Source organism: Mastigoproctus giganteus, chromosome 2 (assembly GCF_048544385.1).
Source record: "Mastigoproctus giganteus isolate SK-2022 chromosome 2, ASM4854438v1, whole genome shotgun sequence".
NCBI classification, from domain to species: domain Eukaryota; kingdom Metazoa; phylum Arthropoda; class Arachnida; order Uropygi; family Thelyphonidae; genus Mastigoproctus; species Mastigoproctus giganteus.
In genome coordinates this window covers 159765627-159782137 of record NC_143576.1, presented here as the reverse complement: position 1 = coordinate 159782137, position 16511 = coordinate 159765627, and the positions used below count along the sequence as shown (strand labels likewise).

General features: G+C 39.0%; 1 protein-coding gene across 2 annotated transcripts in view; it reads right to left on the bottom strand.

Annotated features, from left to right (window-relative positions):
* Window positions 1–16511, bottom strand: part of LOC150089701 (uncharacterized) — a 394377-nt gene that overhangs the window by 282496 nt on the left and 95370 nt on the right. For both annotated transcript variants that reach the window (XM_090389604.1, XM_090389605.1), the window contains one exon: window positions 3024–3146. In XM_090389604.1, coding sequence (XP_090245730.1) covers window positions 3024–3146 — 123 coding nt within the window. The remainder of the gene's footprint in view (window positions 1–3023; window positions 3147–16511) is intronic.

Sequence of the window (16511 nt, the reverse complement as noted above, 5' to 3'; positions counted from 1 at the left end):
ACAACTTTGTATGACTTTGTGACAACCAACATTCTGCTATCACTCCTTTGTATTTCAACTTCTGTGATAGTGTTGTACCTAGAAATGACTAATTTAGGACAATTAAAGGATAAACGGAACCAAATAATTCAGTATTTTCGATGGAACAATGTCATGAATGCATTTTATTAATATATTAGCTTACAGTACTTAGCGAACAGCACAAACATTTTTTTATAGAACATAGGGAAGAAACTTTACTAAAAACAACAAAAAGAAACCCTTCAAAGCAGTTGGTACACATTTCATTACGTTGAAAACAACTGGGTTACTTCTGGAACATCAAAAATTGCTCGCTTCGCCCTCTGCTTAGGAGCATTTATTTTACATACAATCTCCTTGTCTTCGTAACATGAGACATCTTATAATTGTTTACTTTTGGTATACACAGCAACTGAATAACAGAATAGTTCAGTGACAAAAGGAATAGTTGACGGGAACAATTTTCCTCTCTTAGATGATAGAAGTCTCTTCTCCCGAAAGGCGCCTCCGTAGCCAGGTGGGAAGGAGCAGTAGTGCGTAGCACACGCTTCTTGATTGACCGGGGTTCGAGCCCGTCACCACCAAATACGCAGGATGCGGAAAGGTCAGTGAATGACCACCGCATATCCCGGAGCAATATGGCCTTAGTTGCTAATGCTCCTAAAAACCAGATAACAAACAAACAAACAAACTTCTCCCGAAAAGAAAGTCTAATTATTAAATAGATTACGAAATTCTACCAATATGACATCACAACCAGAATCTAGACGACAGCCATATTGAAAGCTACATCTTCCATTAGTCTTTCTAAAGGATTCCCAATCTTTGAAAGTAATGAGATAGATGGGTATGATTTTGGACGGTTTTTAGGTTTATTTGGTTTACGTATGATCTTTAGAGTTGCAAAGTTCCAGACCTTGAGAATGGTGCAGGAAGAGAGGCATTTATCGAAGATGCGGAGCAAAAAGTTGGGGTGTAAGGAATGTATTCTTTTGATGTCAATTGCCTCATTTTTTAAATTCATTGTATAGTTCTTAAATATAAAACGAAAGTTATCATGGTTAGGAGGAAATTCATCATTGAGTTTTCTAACAGTATCATGCTTATCCGGGTCCAGTAAGATATTATATTCAGGAAGAAGTTGATATGTGCTGAGATTGATGCATTCTGTTCAAGTGAAAGTGTTAGTTCCATTATAATCTGTCTATTTCGCCTGGAATTATTTTCTTGGCTTTTCGTTTCCAGAGGTATGAACGAACTCCCGTTAAGATTTCAATTTACATTGCTAGATGAGATCAGCATACGTATTTTTGTGAAACTCATCTATTAGAGCTGACTGTTTAAAATGTGTCACAGTCTTCCAGTTATGTAAGAAATTTTCATAGAGATAGTGGTCCATCCAGGGCCTCTGATTGTCAGGATCAGGTATATAAGATCTTTGTTATGTTAGATAGCTAAGGCCAATTGCCATATAATCGTGCGGGAGATCAGCATCAACCTCAAACCTCTTGTGATGAGATTGCTGCCGATTTCCAATACGGATTCGTTAGTCGTGTTCACAATGCCGAATTCATTATCGGAAAATAGCGTAGGCTATATGGGTGGTGAAATATTAAGTGAGGAACAGTGCGTGGACCTGCGCATGGAACATCTGGTGCTCTATCAAGAACCGTCGAACATTTCCTGGCGAAGAATGGTACTTACACTTCAATCAGGAAGCCATATATGAGTCAGTAACGGAAAATTCCTATCATACACACACACACACGAAGAGATTCGCACCATATGTGCGCATCCTTTCGCATGTGTGATGTGCGCATCTTTGTAATGGCTACATCTGAGTAATAATATGCCATGCTTAACGCATAGCATACATTACTCAACAACAACGGGAAATTTCATACAGCCCTTGACATCTATAGGCGCATCTGCATCGATACAGGCAGGAAGTGCTGCTGCGCCCTGTCTATAGCTGTGATCAGTCGTTCTGTGACTATCACTTTTCCGCCCCCCCTTTGGGTATTCATGTCCAGTGTTGCAATTCTTAATTTAACCAGATTTATCTCTCAACTATTCACTCAAAAATTTTGTTTCATTTAAATGATCTTCATAATACGCGGTAGAATCAGTAGGGGGTGGGGCATGAAACTGTTCAATTTCTGGAAATTCGCTGCGTAAGTTCACCTCCTCTGCACTGCTAGAAAAATGTCAGGGCAGTGCGAAAGATTATCAACGAGTGCCCACCACAAATCATTAATCGTAACTTGGGTTGCGCGTGTTGTTTGCTGCTACACAAAAATGTAGTACTGCAATGGCAGTACTACATTTTTCAATTTCCCAAGCTGTTTTCTGTGAGCTGAGTCCCTAAATTAGTTATTGCAGAAATCTGAAATGCGATGGGCATTCATGGTATCTCCAGACATTGAAAAATGCACAAGAAAGTGTCATGACAATCGTAGAAAACAGTCATCGTTAACTTCCCTGCTGATGGCACCATAGATTCTTTATTAGGAATGAGCCAGATATTTCAATTGTACTGATGCAAGTTTAGAAATGGAATGGAAGTGGTAGATCCACTATTCCTTTTCTGACGATGTGAAGGTTGAAAATTATATACTGTTTTTACTCAGCGGCTTTCCACAATTTGACAAAAAATGGGACAAGTATGAATGTTTTTGATAATTGTGTTGAAAAATAAACGCAATGTCCTGGACAGTTTCCTGCTTATTTACTTAATTACTAACTCTCTTCGTAGATAAATTCTCTTTTCAAGCGATACTTTTCCCTATTTTGGAGAAGCAACTCGTTAGCCAAGTAAAGTCTTATATATTTTAAATAAGAGTACTTATTATTTGAATTAGCGTCCTCTTCAGGAATTGATTCATCCAAATCGTTCGCCATTTTTCAAAATGTGGATTAAATAAATGAAATGAGTATACATATTCACAGCTCAAGAGGAATACAGGTTGTGAGGAAAAGAGTTGAAATAATGCTATACTTACCAATGCAAGTTTTCCCATCAGGTCCTAGCCGATACCCTGGATTGCATCTGCAGTAATAGCTCCCAAGAGTATTGCAGCAGTGTTGGCGACAGCCTCCGTTGCCATTGGTACATTCGTTAATATCTGTGTGAAAATAAAACCGTGAAAGCAATGAGTCCTCAATCCAATGCAGTTCTATGTACGAATTATTTATTATTATTCTATTTTTTTTACACCACGGGATATTTTTTTTCTGTCCTCTGGAGTGGAACCCCAGAGGAATTTGGCCCACTTTTTGGCAACATCAGGTAAGTCAGAGTCTCGAATTGAGATGGAACGAGCTTTATTGGGACTGACCCCACTTAGACGAGTACCCAGAATCATCTGGTTCAGGCGACTGATGCTTCTGGGTAGCCAAGTGGCCAGACACAACAACAACAGAATATACACAATAAACATAAATGTACACATCTCGCATATCTGACCCTTTTACAGCGGTACTGTTCTTCACAGAGATAAGTGGCGGGATTGAATGACGTTTTAGGAGCCGCCCCTTACAAAAACACATGTCCACAGTCGAACACACATGTCCATTCTCTGTACGAATATCATATAAGATAAAATAATCGCAGTAAATAAAAAAAAAAGGGATGATTTAAAAGTACTGTAGAGTTTTCATGATAATAGTTTGATGGCTAGCGTCTTCTACTGGAAATACAAAGAAGTAATTTTTCTTGAAAGACGGCCACAAATGATAAATTAAGCTACTCCTTTTGAATTAAAAAAATAAATGCTTTATAAGGGTGAAAAAAAATGAGACAGATATAACATGACGTGAAGCATGAGTTCCTATACTTTACATCAAAGGATCCGAAAGAAATTACAAATTGCCGCTGAGGGGTGACCTCTGACATAGCGCTTCATGATAGACAATTAAACGAATATGACGCTGAATACGCGATTGCACACCCCTTTCTTTATGAAAAAAAAAAAAAAAAATTGGCGCTTTTTTGCACATAACAGAGACAGCACAATGCGTTCAGGTTACGAATGAGGCATGCACATCCGGAAACCGCGTGGCTCTCTGCGAGATCATAGGTCACCACTCCGAGAGCGACACTAATGTGACACACATCTGTTCTGTCATCGGCGTGGCGAACGCGCTTGTGAGACAGCTGTTCTTTTGGACAACAAGAGAATGCTATCTTTTCCAATCCACCCGAAACCCTGCTGAAGAAAAGGTTGTTCGTGACGCACTCGGATGTCAAAATTGTGGTGCCCCTTTAAAAACACTGATGACCTTTATCCGCTAATTGTAGCAGCTGATGAAGATGAACGACGTCATCCACCTATTCCTCTCCGTGACTAGCTGAGAAGGTATTTCTCCTTGGGAATCCTTCCGCCGGTTCACAAGACCTTCAGAAATGTTTTTCCTTGCTGAAGATGATGACAGAAACTCTTTTTGGTACAGCAGAACCTCATAAATCCTGCTACCTCAAACACAGCACATGCCGGATTTTATAAAAGTATGGGATTTTTTTGAAGGTTATGCACATGCTAAATATATTCAGAGCTAATTCGTTATTTTTATTATATAACGCAGTAGCTCTAATCCCCACCCCCACCGTGATCTCCACACAACGATAGTCACCAGCATTAAACCAACAGCCTGATTGATCCAGTGGGTAAGGTACTTGTCTAAATAAAGGTTGCGGGTTTGAACGCTGCCTACCGTATGGGTGTTGCAGCGAATATCCAATATTTTTAATATTAGGTCGAAAATAATGCGGTATTACTCCAGCAATCGAATCACCTTAAAAACTAAATACATACTACTGTACTATTTAAACACTCTATTGAATGTCTCGCAAAGATTTCAATGACCTAATTTGTTAGGTCATTGAAATCTCGACTGTAATCTTTTATATGACCTTGGTTTGGGGTTATATATATTATAGTCTTAACTGCTAAAATGCCAATAAAACCCAAACCAACCTCGCAAAGTGAATAATAATTTTATGAGTTGAAAATAAATAGTAACAATGACATACAGTCGAGGAAATACGTAAACAGAAAGAAATTGGTGTCTGGTATGTATGGAACATCATACATAAAAATCCGGCAGCTGAATTGCTATTTTTTTTTTAAGTTCCAGCCATCCTGTTTTCCCCTAATATAGTTGACTGCACGGAAAATTATTGAAAACATGTCAGATTTTTTAAAATTCGGGATTTTTGAGTGCGAGATTCATTCTTGAGATTCTACCATTGAGATCCTACCATTCTTCAGATTCTACCATGTCATTTGCAACTGACTTTTTAACTTCTTCGCACTCCTCCAAATGAGACACTTTTTTTTTTATCTCATAAGATTTGTTTGCTGTGGGCCTGTCATTTTATTCCTAACGTTGGCTATCAGTTTTTTTTTAATCTTTCCGGTTACTTTTATTGTTTAATTGCCAGCTTTCCTCAAGAAAAAATATTTCTTTATGCGGAATTCCAAAATGCATGCATTTCTGTTCTTGATAGCATTGTAAACATAAAATGAATTTTCTGGAGATATTTAAAAACCAATTTTTACGAATTTCAAAACAGCAATTGTATTCACGGTTTGAGAAAGCCCGTCATGCATCTCGTTTTTTTATGATAGTTCGGTAGGGCCTTGAGGTTAAGGAATATGCTTTTAGGACATGCTGATTTCTAAATACCATGAGTGTCAAACTCGGAAGGGCTCACAGGCAGCATTAACGGTTCTCGCTGCTACGTAACTGTCAGTGTAGCACTAATAATAATGCCACGACGATACCACGACAGGTGGATTATCGATACATGTCGACGATGCCACCTGTCCTCAGAAACTATCCAACACATCACCGCGGGGTGCAAGGTGATCACCCAGACTGAGTACACTCATAGACACGACCAGGTAGCCACGACAATACATCAGAAGCTAGCGAGGATGTTGCTAGTTGACCAAACCAGTTGAATGTCTCGCAAAGATTTCAATGACCTAATTTGTTAGGTCATTGAAATCTCGACTGTAATCTTTTATATGACCTTGGTTTGGGGTTATATATATTATAGTCTTAACTGCTAAAGAAAGTGTACCATACTACAAGTAAGAACCCCAGACAATAATAGAGATCCGAACCCACAAGCTCTACTGGGACCGCGCCATAATAATGGATAAGACTATCCCGCACAACAGACCAGACATAACCCTTGTGGACAAGATGGAAAAGGCTACCTACCTGATTGACATAGCGGTGCCCAACACTAGCAATGTTCAGAAAACCCACGAGGAAAAAATTACGAAGTACATGAACCTGAGACATGAGATCAAGGAGATGTGGCATATGCAAGAAGTATCAACCATCCCGATCATCTTGTCAACCACCGGTATGGTACCAAAGACTCTACATAGCAGCCTAGCAGCAATAGGTCTCCCAGAGAATACCTACAAGGAATTCCAGAAAGTCAGAGAGTTCCTCCACCAACAGTAACACCAGACATAACAACAACCACCCTGTGTACTTGGTAGCAATACCCGTCACGAGGTGGAACCCCTAATCAGGGAGAAATAATGTAAGAGCAATAATAATAATAATAATAATAAACTCTGACGAGACATGACATGCAAATTCGTATTATTTTAAATTTTATAAACAAGTGGTGGTGCTTGAAGTAGTCTATCACCATATGCTAGTCTTCGGACGCAGTAAGTGGATTTTTCAGTGACTTTATAGGGGTTTCGGAAGTTGTCAGTCGCTTTAAGATCCTTTTGCGGCTGGGGAAATTCTTGAAGGACTTTAGTCGACGCTGAAATTAGCCAATCTTAAACGGGAGGAATAGATTTTCCCTGAAATTACTCCAGCTTTTGCAACAGGCAAATAGATCCGCGAACACATAATTATCCATACGTAATACACGATTAATATTCGCATGGTGGCATAATGGCTCAATGTGCTCTAAAATAATAATAAGAAGAGCTTTCCATTGTGATTTTTTCATTTCTGATAGTTTCAGACTTTCCAAATCTATTGAATCATAATCTATTTATGGCTAATCATCTGAATACTTCCTCCTTTTTGTTGAGTACCGTTTGGCTCTGGTTTCTAGCACAAGAGTAGGTGAATGAGCATCAGAAGAATCAACTGTGTGTTGATTCTTCTGCAGCAGATAGAAAAGGGTAGGAACAGGAGCGTCTGTGTTTCAGCTAAAATTGACCCAACAAAACTAACTTTCTTGTTTTTGAAATTCAACCACCATATTTCTTACTTATTCCTCCTTCTTTTTCCATGTCTTTATTCCACTCGAACTTTTACCACACTGCATGTTTCTCCATCCGCTTCATGTAGACCACCATTTCTCAGCCCTGTTAATAACGCAATCCATCCAAACTTCCAGAATTTTCTCGCAGCTCACCAACAAAGGCTTATTTACCTCTACATTATTTTATCATTAAAGTACATATCAAACTATTTTTGTAGTCAATATTAAAAGTTTTTAAGGTTCATCTCAGTCTCTTCACGGTTAAAATCGGTGTTGAAATACTGATATGCCCATTTTTCGTATGTTTGCAATTCTCCTCAGTTACTATGATCCTATAAATGCTGCGTTTTACGTAATACCATGATTTTCATACCTCAAGTTTAGGACTGTATCTACAAATAAACAAAAAAACGTGTTTATTTCTAGGTAATGCTCGCTGTCCTCTTTTTTGACCCATTTTTATGTCCTTGTGATTGTGGCGCCATCTATTGTTTATTAACGTGTAAAATTCCTTTTTAGTGAGTAATGAATAACGTTAATATTTTATATATTTATTAAAACTGAAAACTGCACGCGTCTTATTGTTCTTCTTGAAACCCACTTGTCTTGTTAACGGCGTCCATAAGTTTCTGAAATAAGTTACAGACTATTTGATTGATTGCGCAACCAAAATGATCCAATGCTTTCACCAGACATTGACATCTGTTGTAAACATTCCATAAATATTTATTTTTAGCAAAATATTTGCTGATAACAAATAAATTAGTTACTTATCAGTTAATTATTTCTTACTGTCCATGAATATGTCTTGACTGAACTAAGTGAGGGGAACTGGAACTGCCTCCACTCATCTAGATGAAGGGAATTGGAACTATATCTGTACTCAATAGATAAGGGGAGCTAGAACGATGTCTCTACTCAGCTAGATAAGAGGGGCACTGAATTGTCATTTATGTCGATCGCTCTAAGGTTTTTGACTCGATCGATCAGTAAAAAAAAAAAAAAAAACCTTATTTTGCATGGCGTCAGTAGTTATATTTTGAACTGGATTATAGATAACGTAACGGATAAATCCTATAAAATAAGATATTGAAATCCATTCCAAGTTTTACTTTCTTTACTGATGTCTCCCGAGGTTCCTCCCTGGGACCTTTATTGTTTAACATACATCTTGAGCCAATATATTATGACCCTCAACCTAATAGTGCGTTGGGCCACATTTTTCCGTGATAACCAGTTGCACCTGGAGTGGCATCGACTCCACGAAACTGCGGAAGGTGTCCTCAGGTATCCTGGACCGGACCAGCAGGACAGAAGGACGTCTGGAAGTTCGGCAAAGGAGCGGGGCACTGGAGTGGACTGGCGAAAGTTGTTGCGTTTCACCGCATCCTACAAAGGTTCGATGGGATTGAAGTGGAGGATATTTGGCAGCCGAGGGAACACATGAAATGCTTGGACACTGCCGGATTAAGGTGCGAGCTAGCAGGGCCCTTTCCCAGGGCGCCATTCATTAAGGGGCGCTAAATTAAAAAAAATATATATATATCCTTAGTAAAAGGAGGCCGAAAAATCTTTCTGCCCGAGGCGCGGAAATACCTTGGTCCGGGGCTGCTTGGACATGAATCTCGACCATTCCTGTACAATGCAGGTCTTGTAAAAAGAGGTGTTGTCTTGTTGAAAAAGCCCAGTGCCATCTGGATACCAAGCGACTAGGTATGATAAAACTTGTCCGAAACAATGCCGAGGTATGATCTGGTGGTTAGGGTGTGTTCAATGGAGATGAGGGATGTTCATGAAAACATCCCCAAACCATGATACTACTGCAGCCAACCGTGCAATATGGTTGCAGCTGGTCGCCTGCTCGCCTTCTAATACGCATGACGGAGCTGCAACCTTGATTTATCAGACCAGGCGACTCTTTTCCAGTCATCCCATGTCCAGGAACCGTGCTCTCTTGCCCACTGCAGGCGGAGGTGTCAATGACAGTCAGTCAACGTGTCGTCCACTTTTTAAGCCTATTAGCAAGAAGAGCGTGCGCTGGATGGTGTGCTTGGAAGCGCTTCTCTGTGTGTCCTGGTTGTAGTCTGCCGTTAATTGAGGGATCGTGAGTCATCTGTTGTAGGGTTCAAATCACGTCAATGACGCGAGGAACTTTTATGGCTTTTTTCACTCCGAAGTTGAGTTAGGTCTCATGCATGGATAGCTCTGGAAACTCGGGATTTTCGTCCAGAAAAACAATTAAACCGAGCAGAGAACAAACCTAACGCACATGAGTAGATGACACTGTTCTCGGGTGACCCCAGTACAATATTTTTAAAAACATTTTTTATCCACAGGATTAAATAATTTGGAATTAACAAAAATACTCATCTGTCATCATTTCTGTCAACTCTAGAGTTTCCTTGCCCAGTTTTTAACTTAACCTCTATGCCTTTAAAAGATAAATGGAAAAAATCAAACCAGAGTAATAATAAAGTACATTTTGAAGCAAGAAAAACAAATAAATCAACTTCTGGAATACACAGCAATTTATGGATACAGTGCCCTGATGTTCCTTACTTTGCTTCACAGCAAAGAGATCAGCAATTATTGTAGATGAACAGAATCCTGATAGATCTTCTTGTGACATGCTTATTGAAGATGTTTGAAATCTGTTAGCCATCAGACAATTAAAAAGAAAGAAAGAAAAATACCAGCTTGTTTATACAACTGAGCTATTTTCGGGCGCACTTGCTTCGATGTTTCACTTGACTTTTCGGGTGGTCTCATCTTAGTACAAGTTGATTGAATCTAACATTCCAAGATCATGGCCGTCTTTACATCAATGGGTCTTTGTTGGTGTTATTTAAGTATCATCCATTTGAGCGCTAGTTAGTCTTCCCACTTTCTGGAAGATTTATTTTTAGAAAATTCTTTTTACGCGTTTTTCGGTTTTTTTTCACATAAAAACAAGACCGAAGTGTTAGACTTAATGAGATGACGGGTTTAGTCCTCGTGCAAGTATCTTTTTGTGAGATGGACGACAACCATTCCTCCCACGTTAAGAATCAGTAACTATGGGAAGGTGGAGGTTGTTTTGGCTTACGCCCCAACATGTCGTTAATAAAAATTATCTCCTTAAAGATGTCCTTGAGAGAGAAGCTCCTTAAGTATTCGCTATTTAAGAAGAAATTCGACCGCCGGTTGTATAAATGTTTGTCACTTTACTGTGGCCTAATAGAAATTAATCTTTGTCAACTGTGACCCCTTTGAAGTACCGATAGCAGAACTCAACAACGATAAGGCTCGCTGTTGGTCTTTTTCAGATGTCAACGATGTATTTCGGAATGAGTTGAGATCTCTCTCTCTCTCTCTCTCTCTCTGTAGTTTTATTTAGCCTTTTGACACAGTAAATAGGCAAATAAATGATCTACAAAACTACTTCAAAATTGTTTACAAGTAGTCCAAGAACTTAAGAATTCGGAAGTTCAACTGTCGAGCACGTAGTTTTGGATAAATGGCTCTATTATAAATGGCAAAGAGACGTCTTTATTTCTAAAGACACTATCGTTTAAATATGATTTTAGCTGACTTTTAAGGTCTTGTTTTCCTTTTTTCATTCTCACTCTAAGATACTTGTCGAGCACTCCATTCTGTTCATAGTTCTTTTTAACACCTTAGCCTGTTGGCATGATGTTAAATTTCCCGAACTTCTTTACTTGCTTCTGTTCTTTGTTCTACAGAGCTCTTTAAAGTCTCTGAACCAATACAATTACAATATCTGCAGTTACACTTGTCGGAACAACATCGCTGTAACTGACCTAGTGGTCAAAAATAGTACAGGAGTTTGAATTAACCGTGGTTCTATCCCATGTGACTGTTAAATACGATAACGTTCTTCCATGCTCTTTGTATCTTGCAAATTCTTGTGCCCATTACCGTGATGGAGTATAAGCGGAAACTTTATTATATAATTTGGTTGACGCGTAGACCTGTTGTATAAAGTTACAACGGGTAATACGAAATGTTGGAAGCGTCAGCTATTTTGTGCTAAATAGCTAGCGCTGTAGTTCTTCAATTCAGTATCGATTGGTTCAAAAATGATCGTTCTTTAAAATTTCCCCATGGGAAAAAAGAAAAAAAAAGTCTGATCTTGTCAGCTCAAGTCCCTCCGAAATCACGCTATCTTCAAATATGAATTTTACGCTCTTTGGAGCCACCACATATTTTGCTTCTTTTGCTACATTAGACAGAATGTCCACTCGAGCAATAACAAAAGCTAAGTTGCAGACAATCTCTTGTCGCTGAAAGAAAGATCTGAAATATTAACATTGTACGATGGCATTAATTAATGAAATGAAAGAAAAATTATCCAAATTAGAACCAAAGGATATCCAGACACTTCTAATGTTGGGTAAATAAGCAATCACAACCAGATTTCTATCTGCCGGAGAAGAATGAACTAAAATGTATAATAACACGACTTCACTAATTTATGAGGTGTTATATTCATAAAGAATGAAACACAACATTCATGAGAAACTAGGGCCCTGGAAGACAGTTTACAAAAAGCAGCATTACAACTTCATATGATGAACAAACTTTTCATAAATGGGCTCGGGAGAACTTTTGAACAGTGTAGCCTTCCTTCAAATAAATTTTATTTTTCAATGTGGGCAAGTCGGAGAAATCCCTCTTGCAAACAATAATAGGGTTACTCGTGAGACCTGAAGAAAACCATCAGACCCTACCAAATAAGGCCACGGTGGAACCAGTCGGTTTCTATAATTTTTAATAAAGCACGTTTATCCTTGACTCTCTCCTGCATCTCTTTAACCAGATCTTGAAAGAGGCAACCATACCAAGGATATGGAACCACCACTATGTAAGACCAGTGCCCAAATTGAAGAATCCAAGGACTTCATGCTCATATCCATATGCTATTCTCTCCTAAAAATATTTGAAAAGACAATACTATCGGATCTTACTCAGCACTGTTTCCAGCACAGCCCCCCCCATTGCTGGAAACAGTTGGCGGAAGTGGATCAGCACCTGATCCAGCACAGGTGGATTAGGGCAGATTTTATCTACCCCCACCAACTTGTTGCTACCTTGCTACGAATTCAACATGCGCTCAACAATAAAGTACAGTTAGACATCATCATCCTGGTTATAAAAGCTGCTCGCTATAGTTTGACAATACTTGCTCTGCTACACAATGTCAGAAGATAACATAGATGGGACACTACCGGACGTCACTGAGGCAGTCACTAGGGATAGGCACATTTCATTCACCGATAAAAAATCTTTAGACATCATGCACAGTTACTAGGGGTATACCCAAGAGAGGGGTACTATCAGCGACCCTGTTTGTGGCGGTTCTAGAACCTTTCTTGGCAATATTTCCGAACTTCGCTTCTTACGCACACGATGTGAATTTCTTCATAACCTCAAATGATGCTGAGCAAATTCCACACTTACAGAAAAGGGTGAATCGCCAAATAGATGCATCAGAATTACTTAACCTCAATTGATCTTGAGCTTAGCACAATCACATCAGCTCAACTAGTAGTGACTGAAAAAAAGAAAGAAAAATAACAGATAACCGAATAGGTGGCATCCTAGTTTCCTCTCACACGGAACTTGGCTATACGTGGGATGAAGGCCTCTTTTTTTTGGCGCTTACAATATGAAGATCAAGACATACGCAGCTATGTGGGCGATTCGGCAGGAGGTAGTGGGTGTAAGAGACCCCACTCTAATGACATAGTACATCAAAAGATGGCTCTTTTCGATTCCGCTCTGTGCTTCCGTTATTCTGTCCTCAGCTCCTCTAACACAGCTCAGAAGATATTATGGGCTCGAATATTGGATCCTGAGGTGAGTAAACCAGCTAACTGGATAACCGTTCAATATCTCAAGATCGGTCCTTTTCCACACTCGAACTAATCCCCCTCCTCCTCCAATGGAAAATACGGATCGCATCCGCAAATATCCAACTGCTGGCAAAACGATAGACGTCCCATAGACTTCAAATATCATTAGCATACCACACTTGGACAGCCGGGAACGAAGTCGCGTGATATTTTCACTTGGGCTACCGTCAGCAATTTAGTGTGTCTGAAGAACATGTTCCCATCTAACACAACTGTCTATAATGCTCTCGCCATAGATCCCTATAAATTTTGCCATGACAGCAGCTACAGGAATTGTGGACCCAATGATACCTTCCAGTTCACTGATATGTAGTACAGCACCTATTTCTAATGTGGGACAGGTACCACTTACTTGTGATGGGCCAGCTTTTCATGAAAACTTAGAATACCCTTGATAGACTACCAGCGGTAAAGGCACGATGAAGCATTCATTGCGCTTTCAGAAAAGGTGTTAGTGAAAATGGCTTGTAGACATTCTATAAACCATATGCAGTGCTAGCCTGAATTTGTAACTGTAAATAACTATACATGCTATCCAAATGCTATCTTATTTGTTGTTAATTCAAATATCTTATCCTATCAAGTTCTATTCTATCCTGTCACGAATGCATATGTGAATCTCGCAGAGATGAATGCATTTTACTTTTTGTATTTTGTATACCCTTTGCTTTCAAGCTGAGCAGTGGAAAATTCACGTGTTTAAATAAACAGATGATAATAATTTATTCGATAAAATGAACTGCGTTTATATGCAGTGATCCAGTTATGCCTTTAGGTAGGCTTCCTCTTCCAACTTAGGCGAATTAAGTTGGATAAGTCGAGTAATTGAGGAGGACCTTGGATAAGCAACATGAATACCTCTCCTCTACTTAACTGCAGTTATCTCAAGCGCAGCTCTAACAGTAGCGTCGTTGAAATAAAAATGTTATTCCTTTTGATCTTGTGGTAAATTCACAAAAGAATTGCTTCTATATAACCTCAGATGGTTTTTGATTTTAAACAGCCAAGTCACGCCAACTGTCACGGCAGAGTGCTGTTGCAAAATGGTGCAACTTCACTCTAGTCGCTATAGGAGATTCAATACAAAAGTAGTCGAAGATCGGCCGGCTTAATCAATCCAGTCCTCTGTCAGCTTTCGCACATTATTCGGTCTCTCCAGTTTCTAATGACCGCCCTTCACCTGACCCGTGGAAGTTTCTTCGCAGAGGCAACAAACATTCCGGACGAACATTCTCGATGTGGTTTTAATTCCTTAATTCCTGTCGACTTTCCGATAACCTTTTGCACCGCTGCGAATTGGGGAAGGGGAAGTGGGTGGGGGTGACCGTTACCAAACACCGGGCTGTCATTTGTTCCCGTTAAACTTTTCCATTCGTTGAAGGAGCCTTGAGCAGAAAATGTCCTGTTAATTCTCACTTCTGCTGCTAGGGGCATCACTGTGGATCGATTAAACATGGCGGTAACGCGTGTTCAGAAAGTAAACTGGTAGTTTTTTTTGTTTTTGCTAGTCCGAAAATTCATTTAAAAGTTTGTGAGGGATCGTTAGCAACATTGAAGGTTCGTATTACGTACACGATTTCTCTTTTTTACAGAAGATTCTCCCAACTTCAGTTTTTTTTTCCCGTCACGCGTAATTACAAGCACACTTTGACAAGAGGCAGACCAAACTTCTGTTAGCACTTAATCATTTAATTTCATTAAGATTACCGTTAACGGTTAATTTTTTATTTCGTCTAAACTGTCAGTTAAACTGTAAGCATTCAATAGGGCCATTATGCAGATTTATTAATACTGTTCTGGCATCTACTACGTATTTCGAATTGGAATCATTCGTGGTTATCTGATAGAAAGCGAAAACCCAAGAGATCTGAAAATCCGAGATTCTAATGATGATCGCTGGAAGGATGTTTAGGGCAATTATAGCCGCTTAATTCGACTCCTAATAGAATAGGATTGATTCCATAAGGTACTAGTCCGAATTAGTGTGCAACACAGAAACACAGGCTCTGTTCTTTCAGCCAGCAATTGTGTTGTGAGTATCTGATCAACTTCATTATTGGACTACAACGGGTAACCTATTTGATAGGTGGTGGATCATTCTGATCTAACGCTGCATATCAAGGATGGTAAATTAATCTTAGAATTTCAAACCACCCAATCGTAACCGCATATTCTCCGCGCCCCCAGTACCTGAATTTCCTTATTCTCCATTAACCAATGAAACTATTAATCCGTCCACGACTAAGTATTAGTTATTGGTCATCATGCACATTCCTCCATTTATTTGAATTTACATTCAAACTCACGAGGACTTCTTGTTTCTGGTATCCACTGTCGGATTTCGCTGTTCATTGAACAATGTTTATAGTGTCCGACATGGAATCGAAATTCAAACAAAGAGCTACCATTAATTTTTTTGTTCGTTTGTAAAAACAGGAACTGAAACAATACAGGCAACTTTCAAGGAAGGTTGTCTACCACGTACGTAAAGTCTTCAGGCAGCATAATTGATTTTTCTCTTGTATTTCCAACACGTACTCCGTCCAAATATTATTTGAAAAGTGATGCCATTCAGCCTATGATAATCTATTTGATAAAAAGGGTTTTTATCTGATTATGTTTTGGGAAGTAATGGGACTTATGTATTGAGCTGAAAGGAGAAATACAAATTAAACTGAGAGGCTGTGGGGCTATTTTATATATGTAAGCAAGAGGGTGGTGCATGGGTTGTGAAATGAGGGACGTAGAGCAAAAATTAATGAAAATGGGCGGAAATTGAGAATAGGAGTGGGCTGAATGGATGGATCACAAACTCTATTACAAAGTTCTCATACAGCTATTATCAAAAGGATGTATTTGAGGTTGTGTGTTTGCTGCCATTTTTTGTTCTCCACTGCTGATGCTCGTTCTATGAGAGGTTTTGTTAGTCGTGGGAACAATTACATGAAGCAATTAGCATTGCAACCGTAAGCCATTGCAATTCTTCAATTTTTCTACAAACGTAAATTGAAGGAGGAATGAAAAACAGAGAGATAAACTAAAAAATGTTATTCAACAAATGTGAAAATACAATGAACATGGGAGAATATAATACATTAAAAATTACGAAAAGTAATGATTAATCATTAAAAGAAATCGAACAAAAAGTACGCCTAGAATGCAGAAATTTATTTCGTCTAAACTGTCAGAACCATCAAACTAAAAAGAAAAGCAATTTGGAATAGTCACAAGTATTTGCGGGTCTCATCAGTTGTAACGGACTGCATGTTAACTCCGTCATAAAAAGGCCTCTGCGCACTACATGCCAGGGTAATAAAACGTAA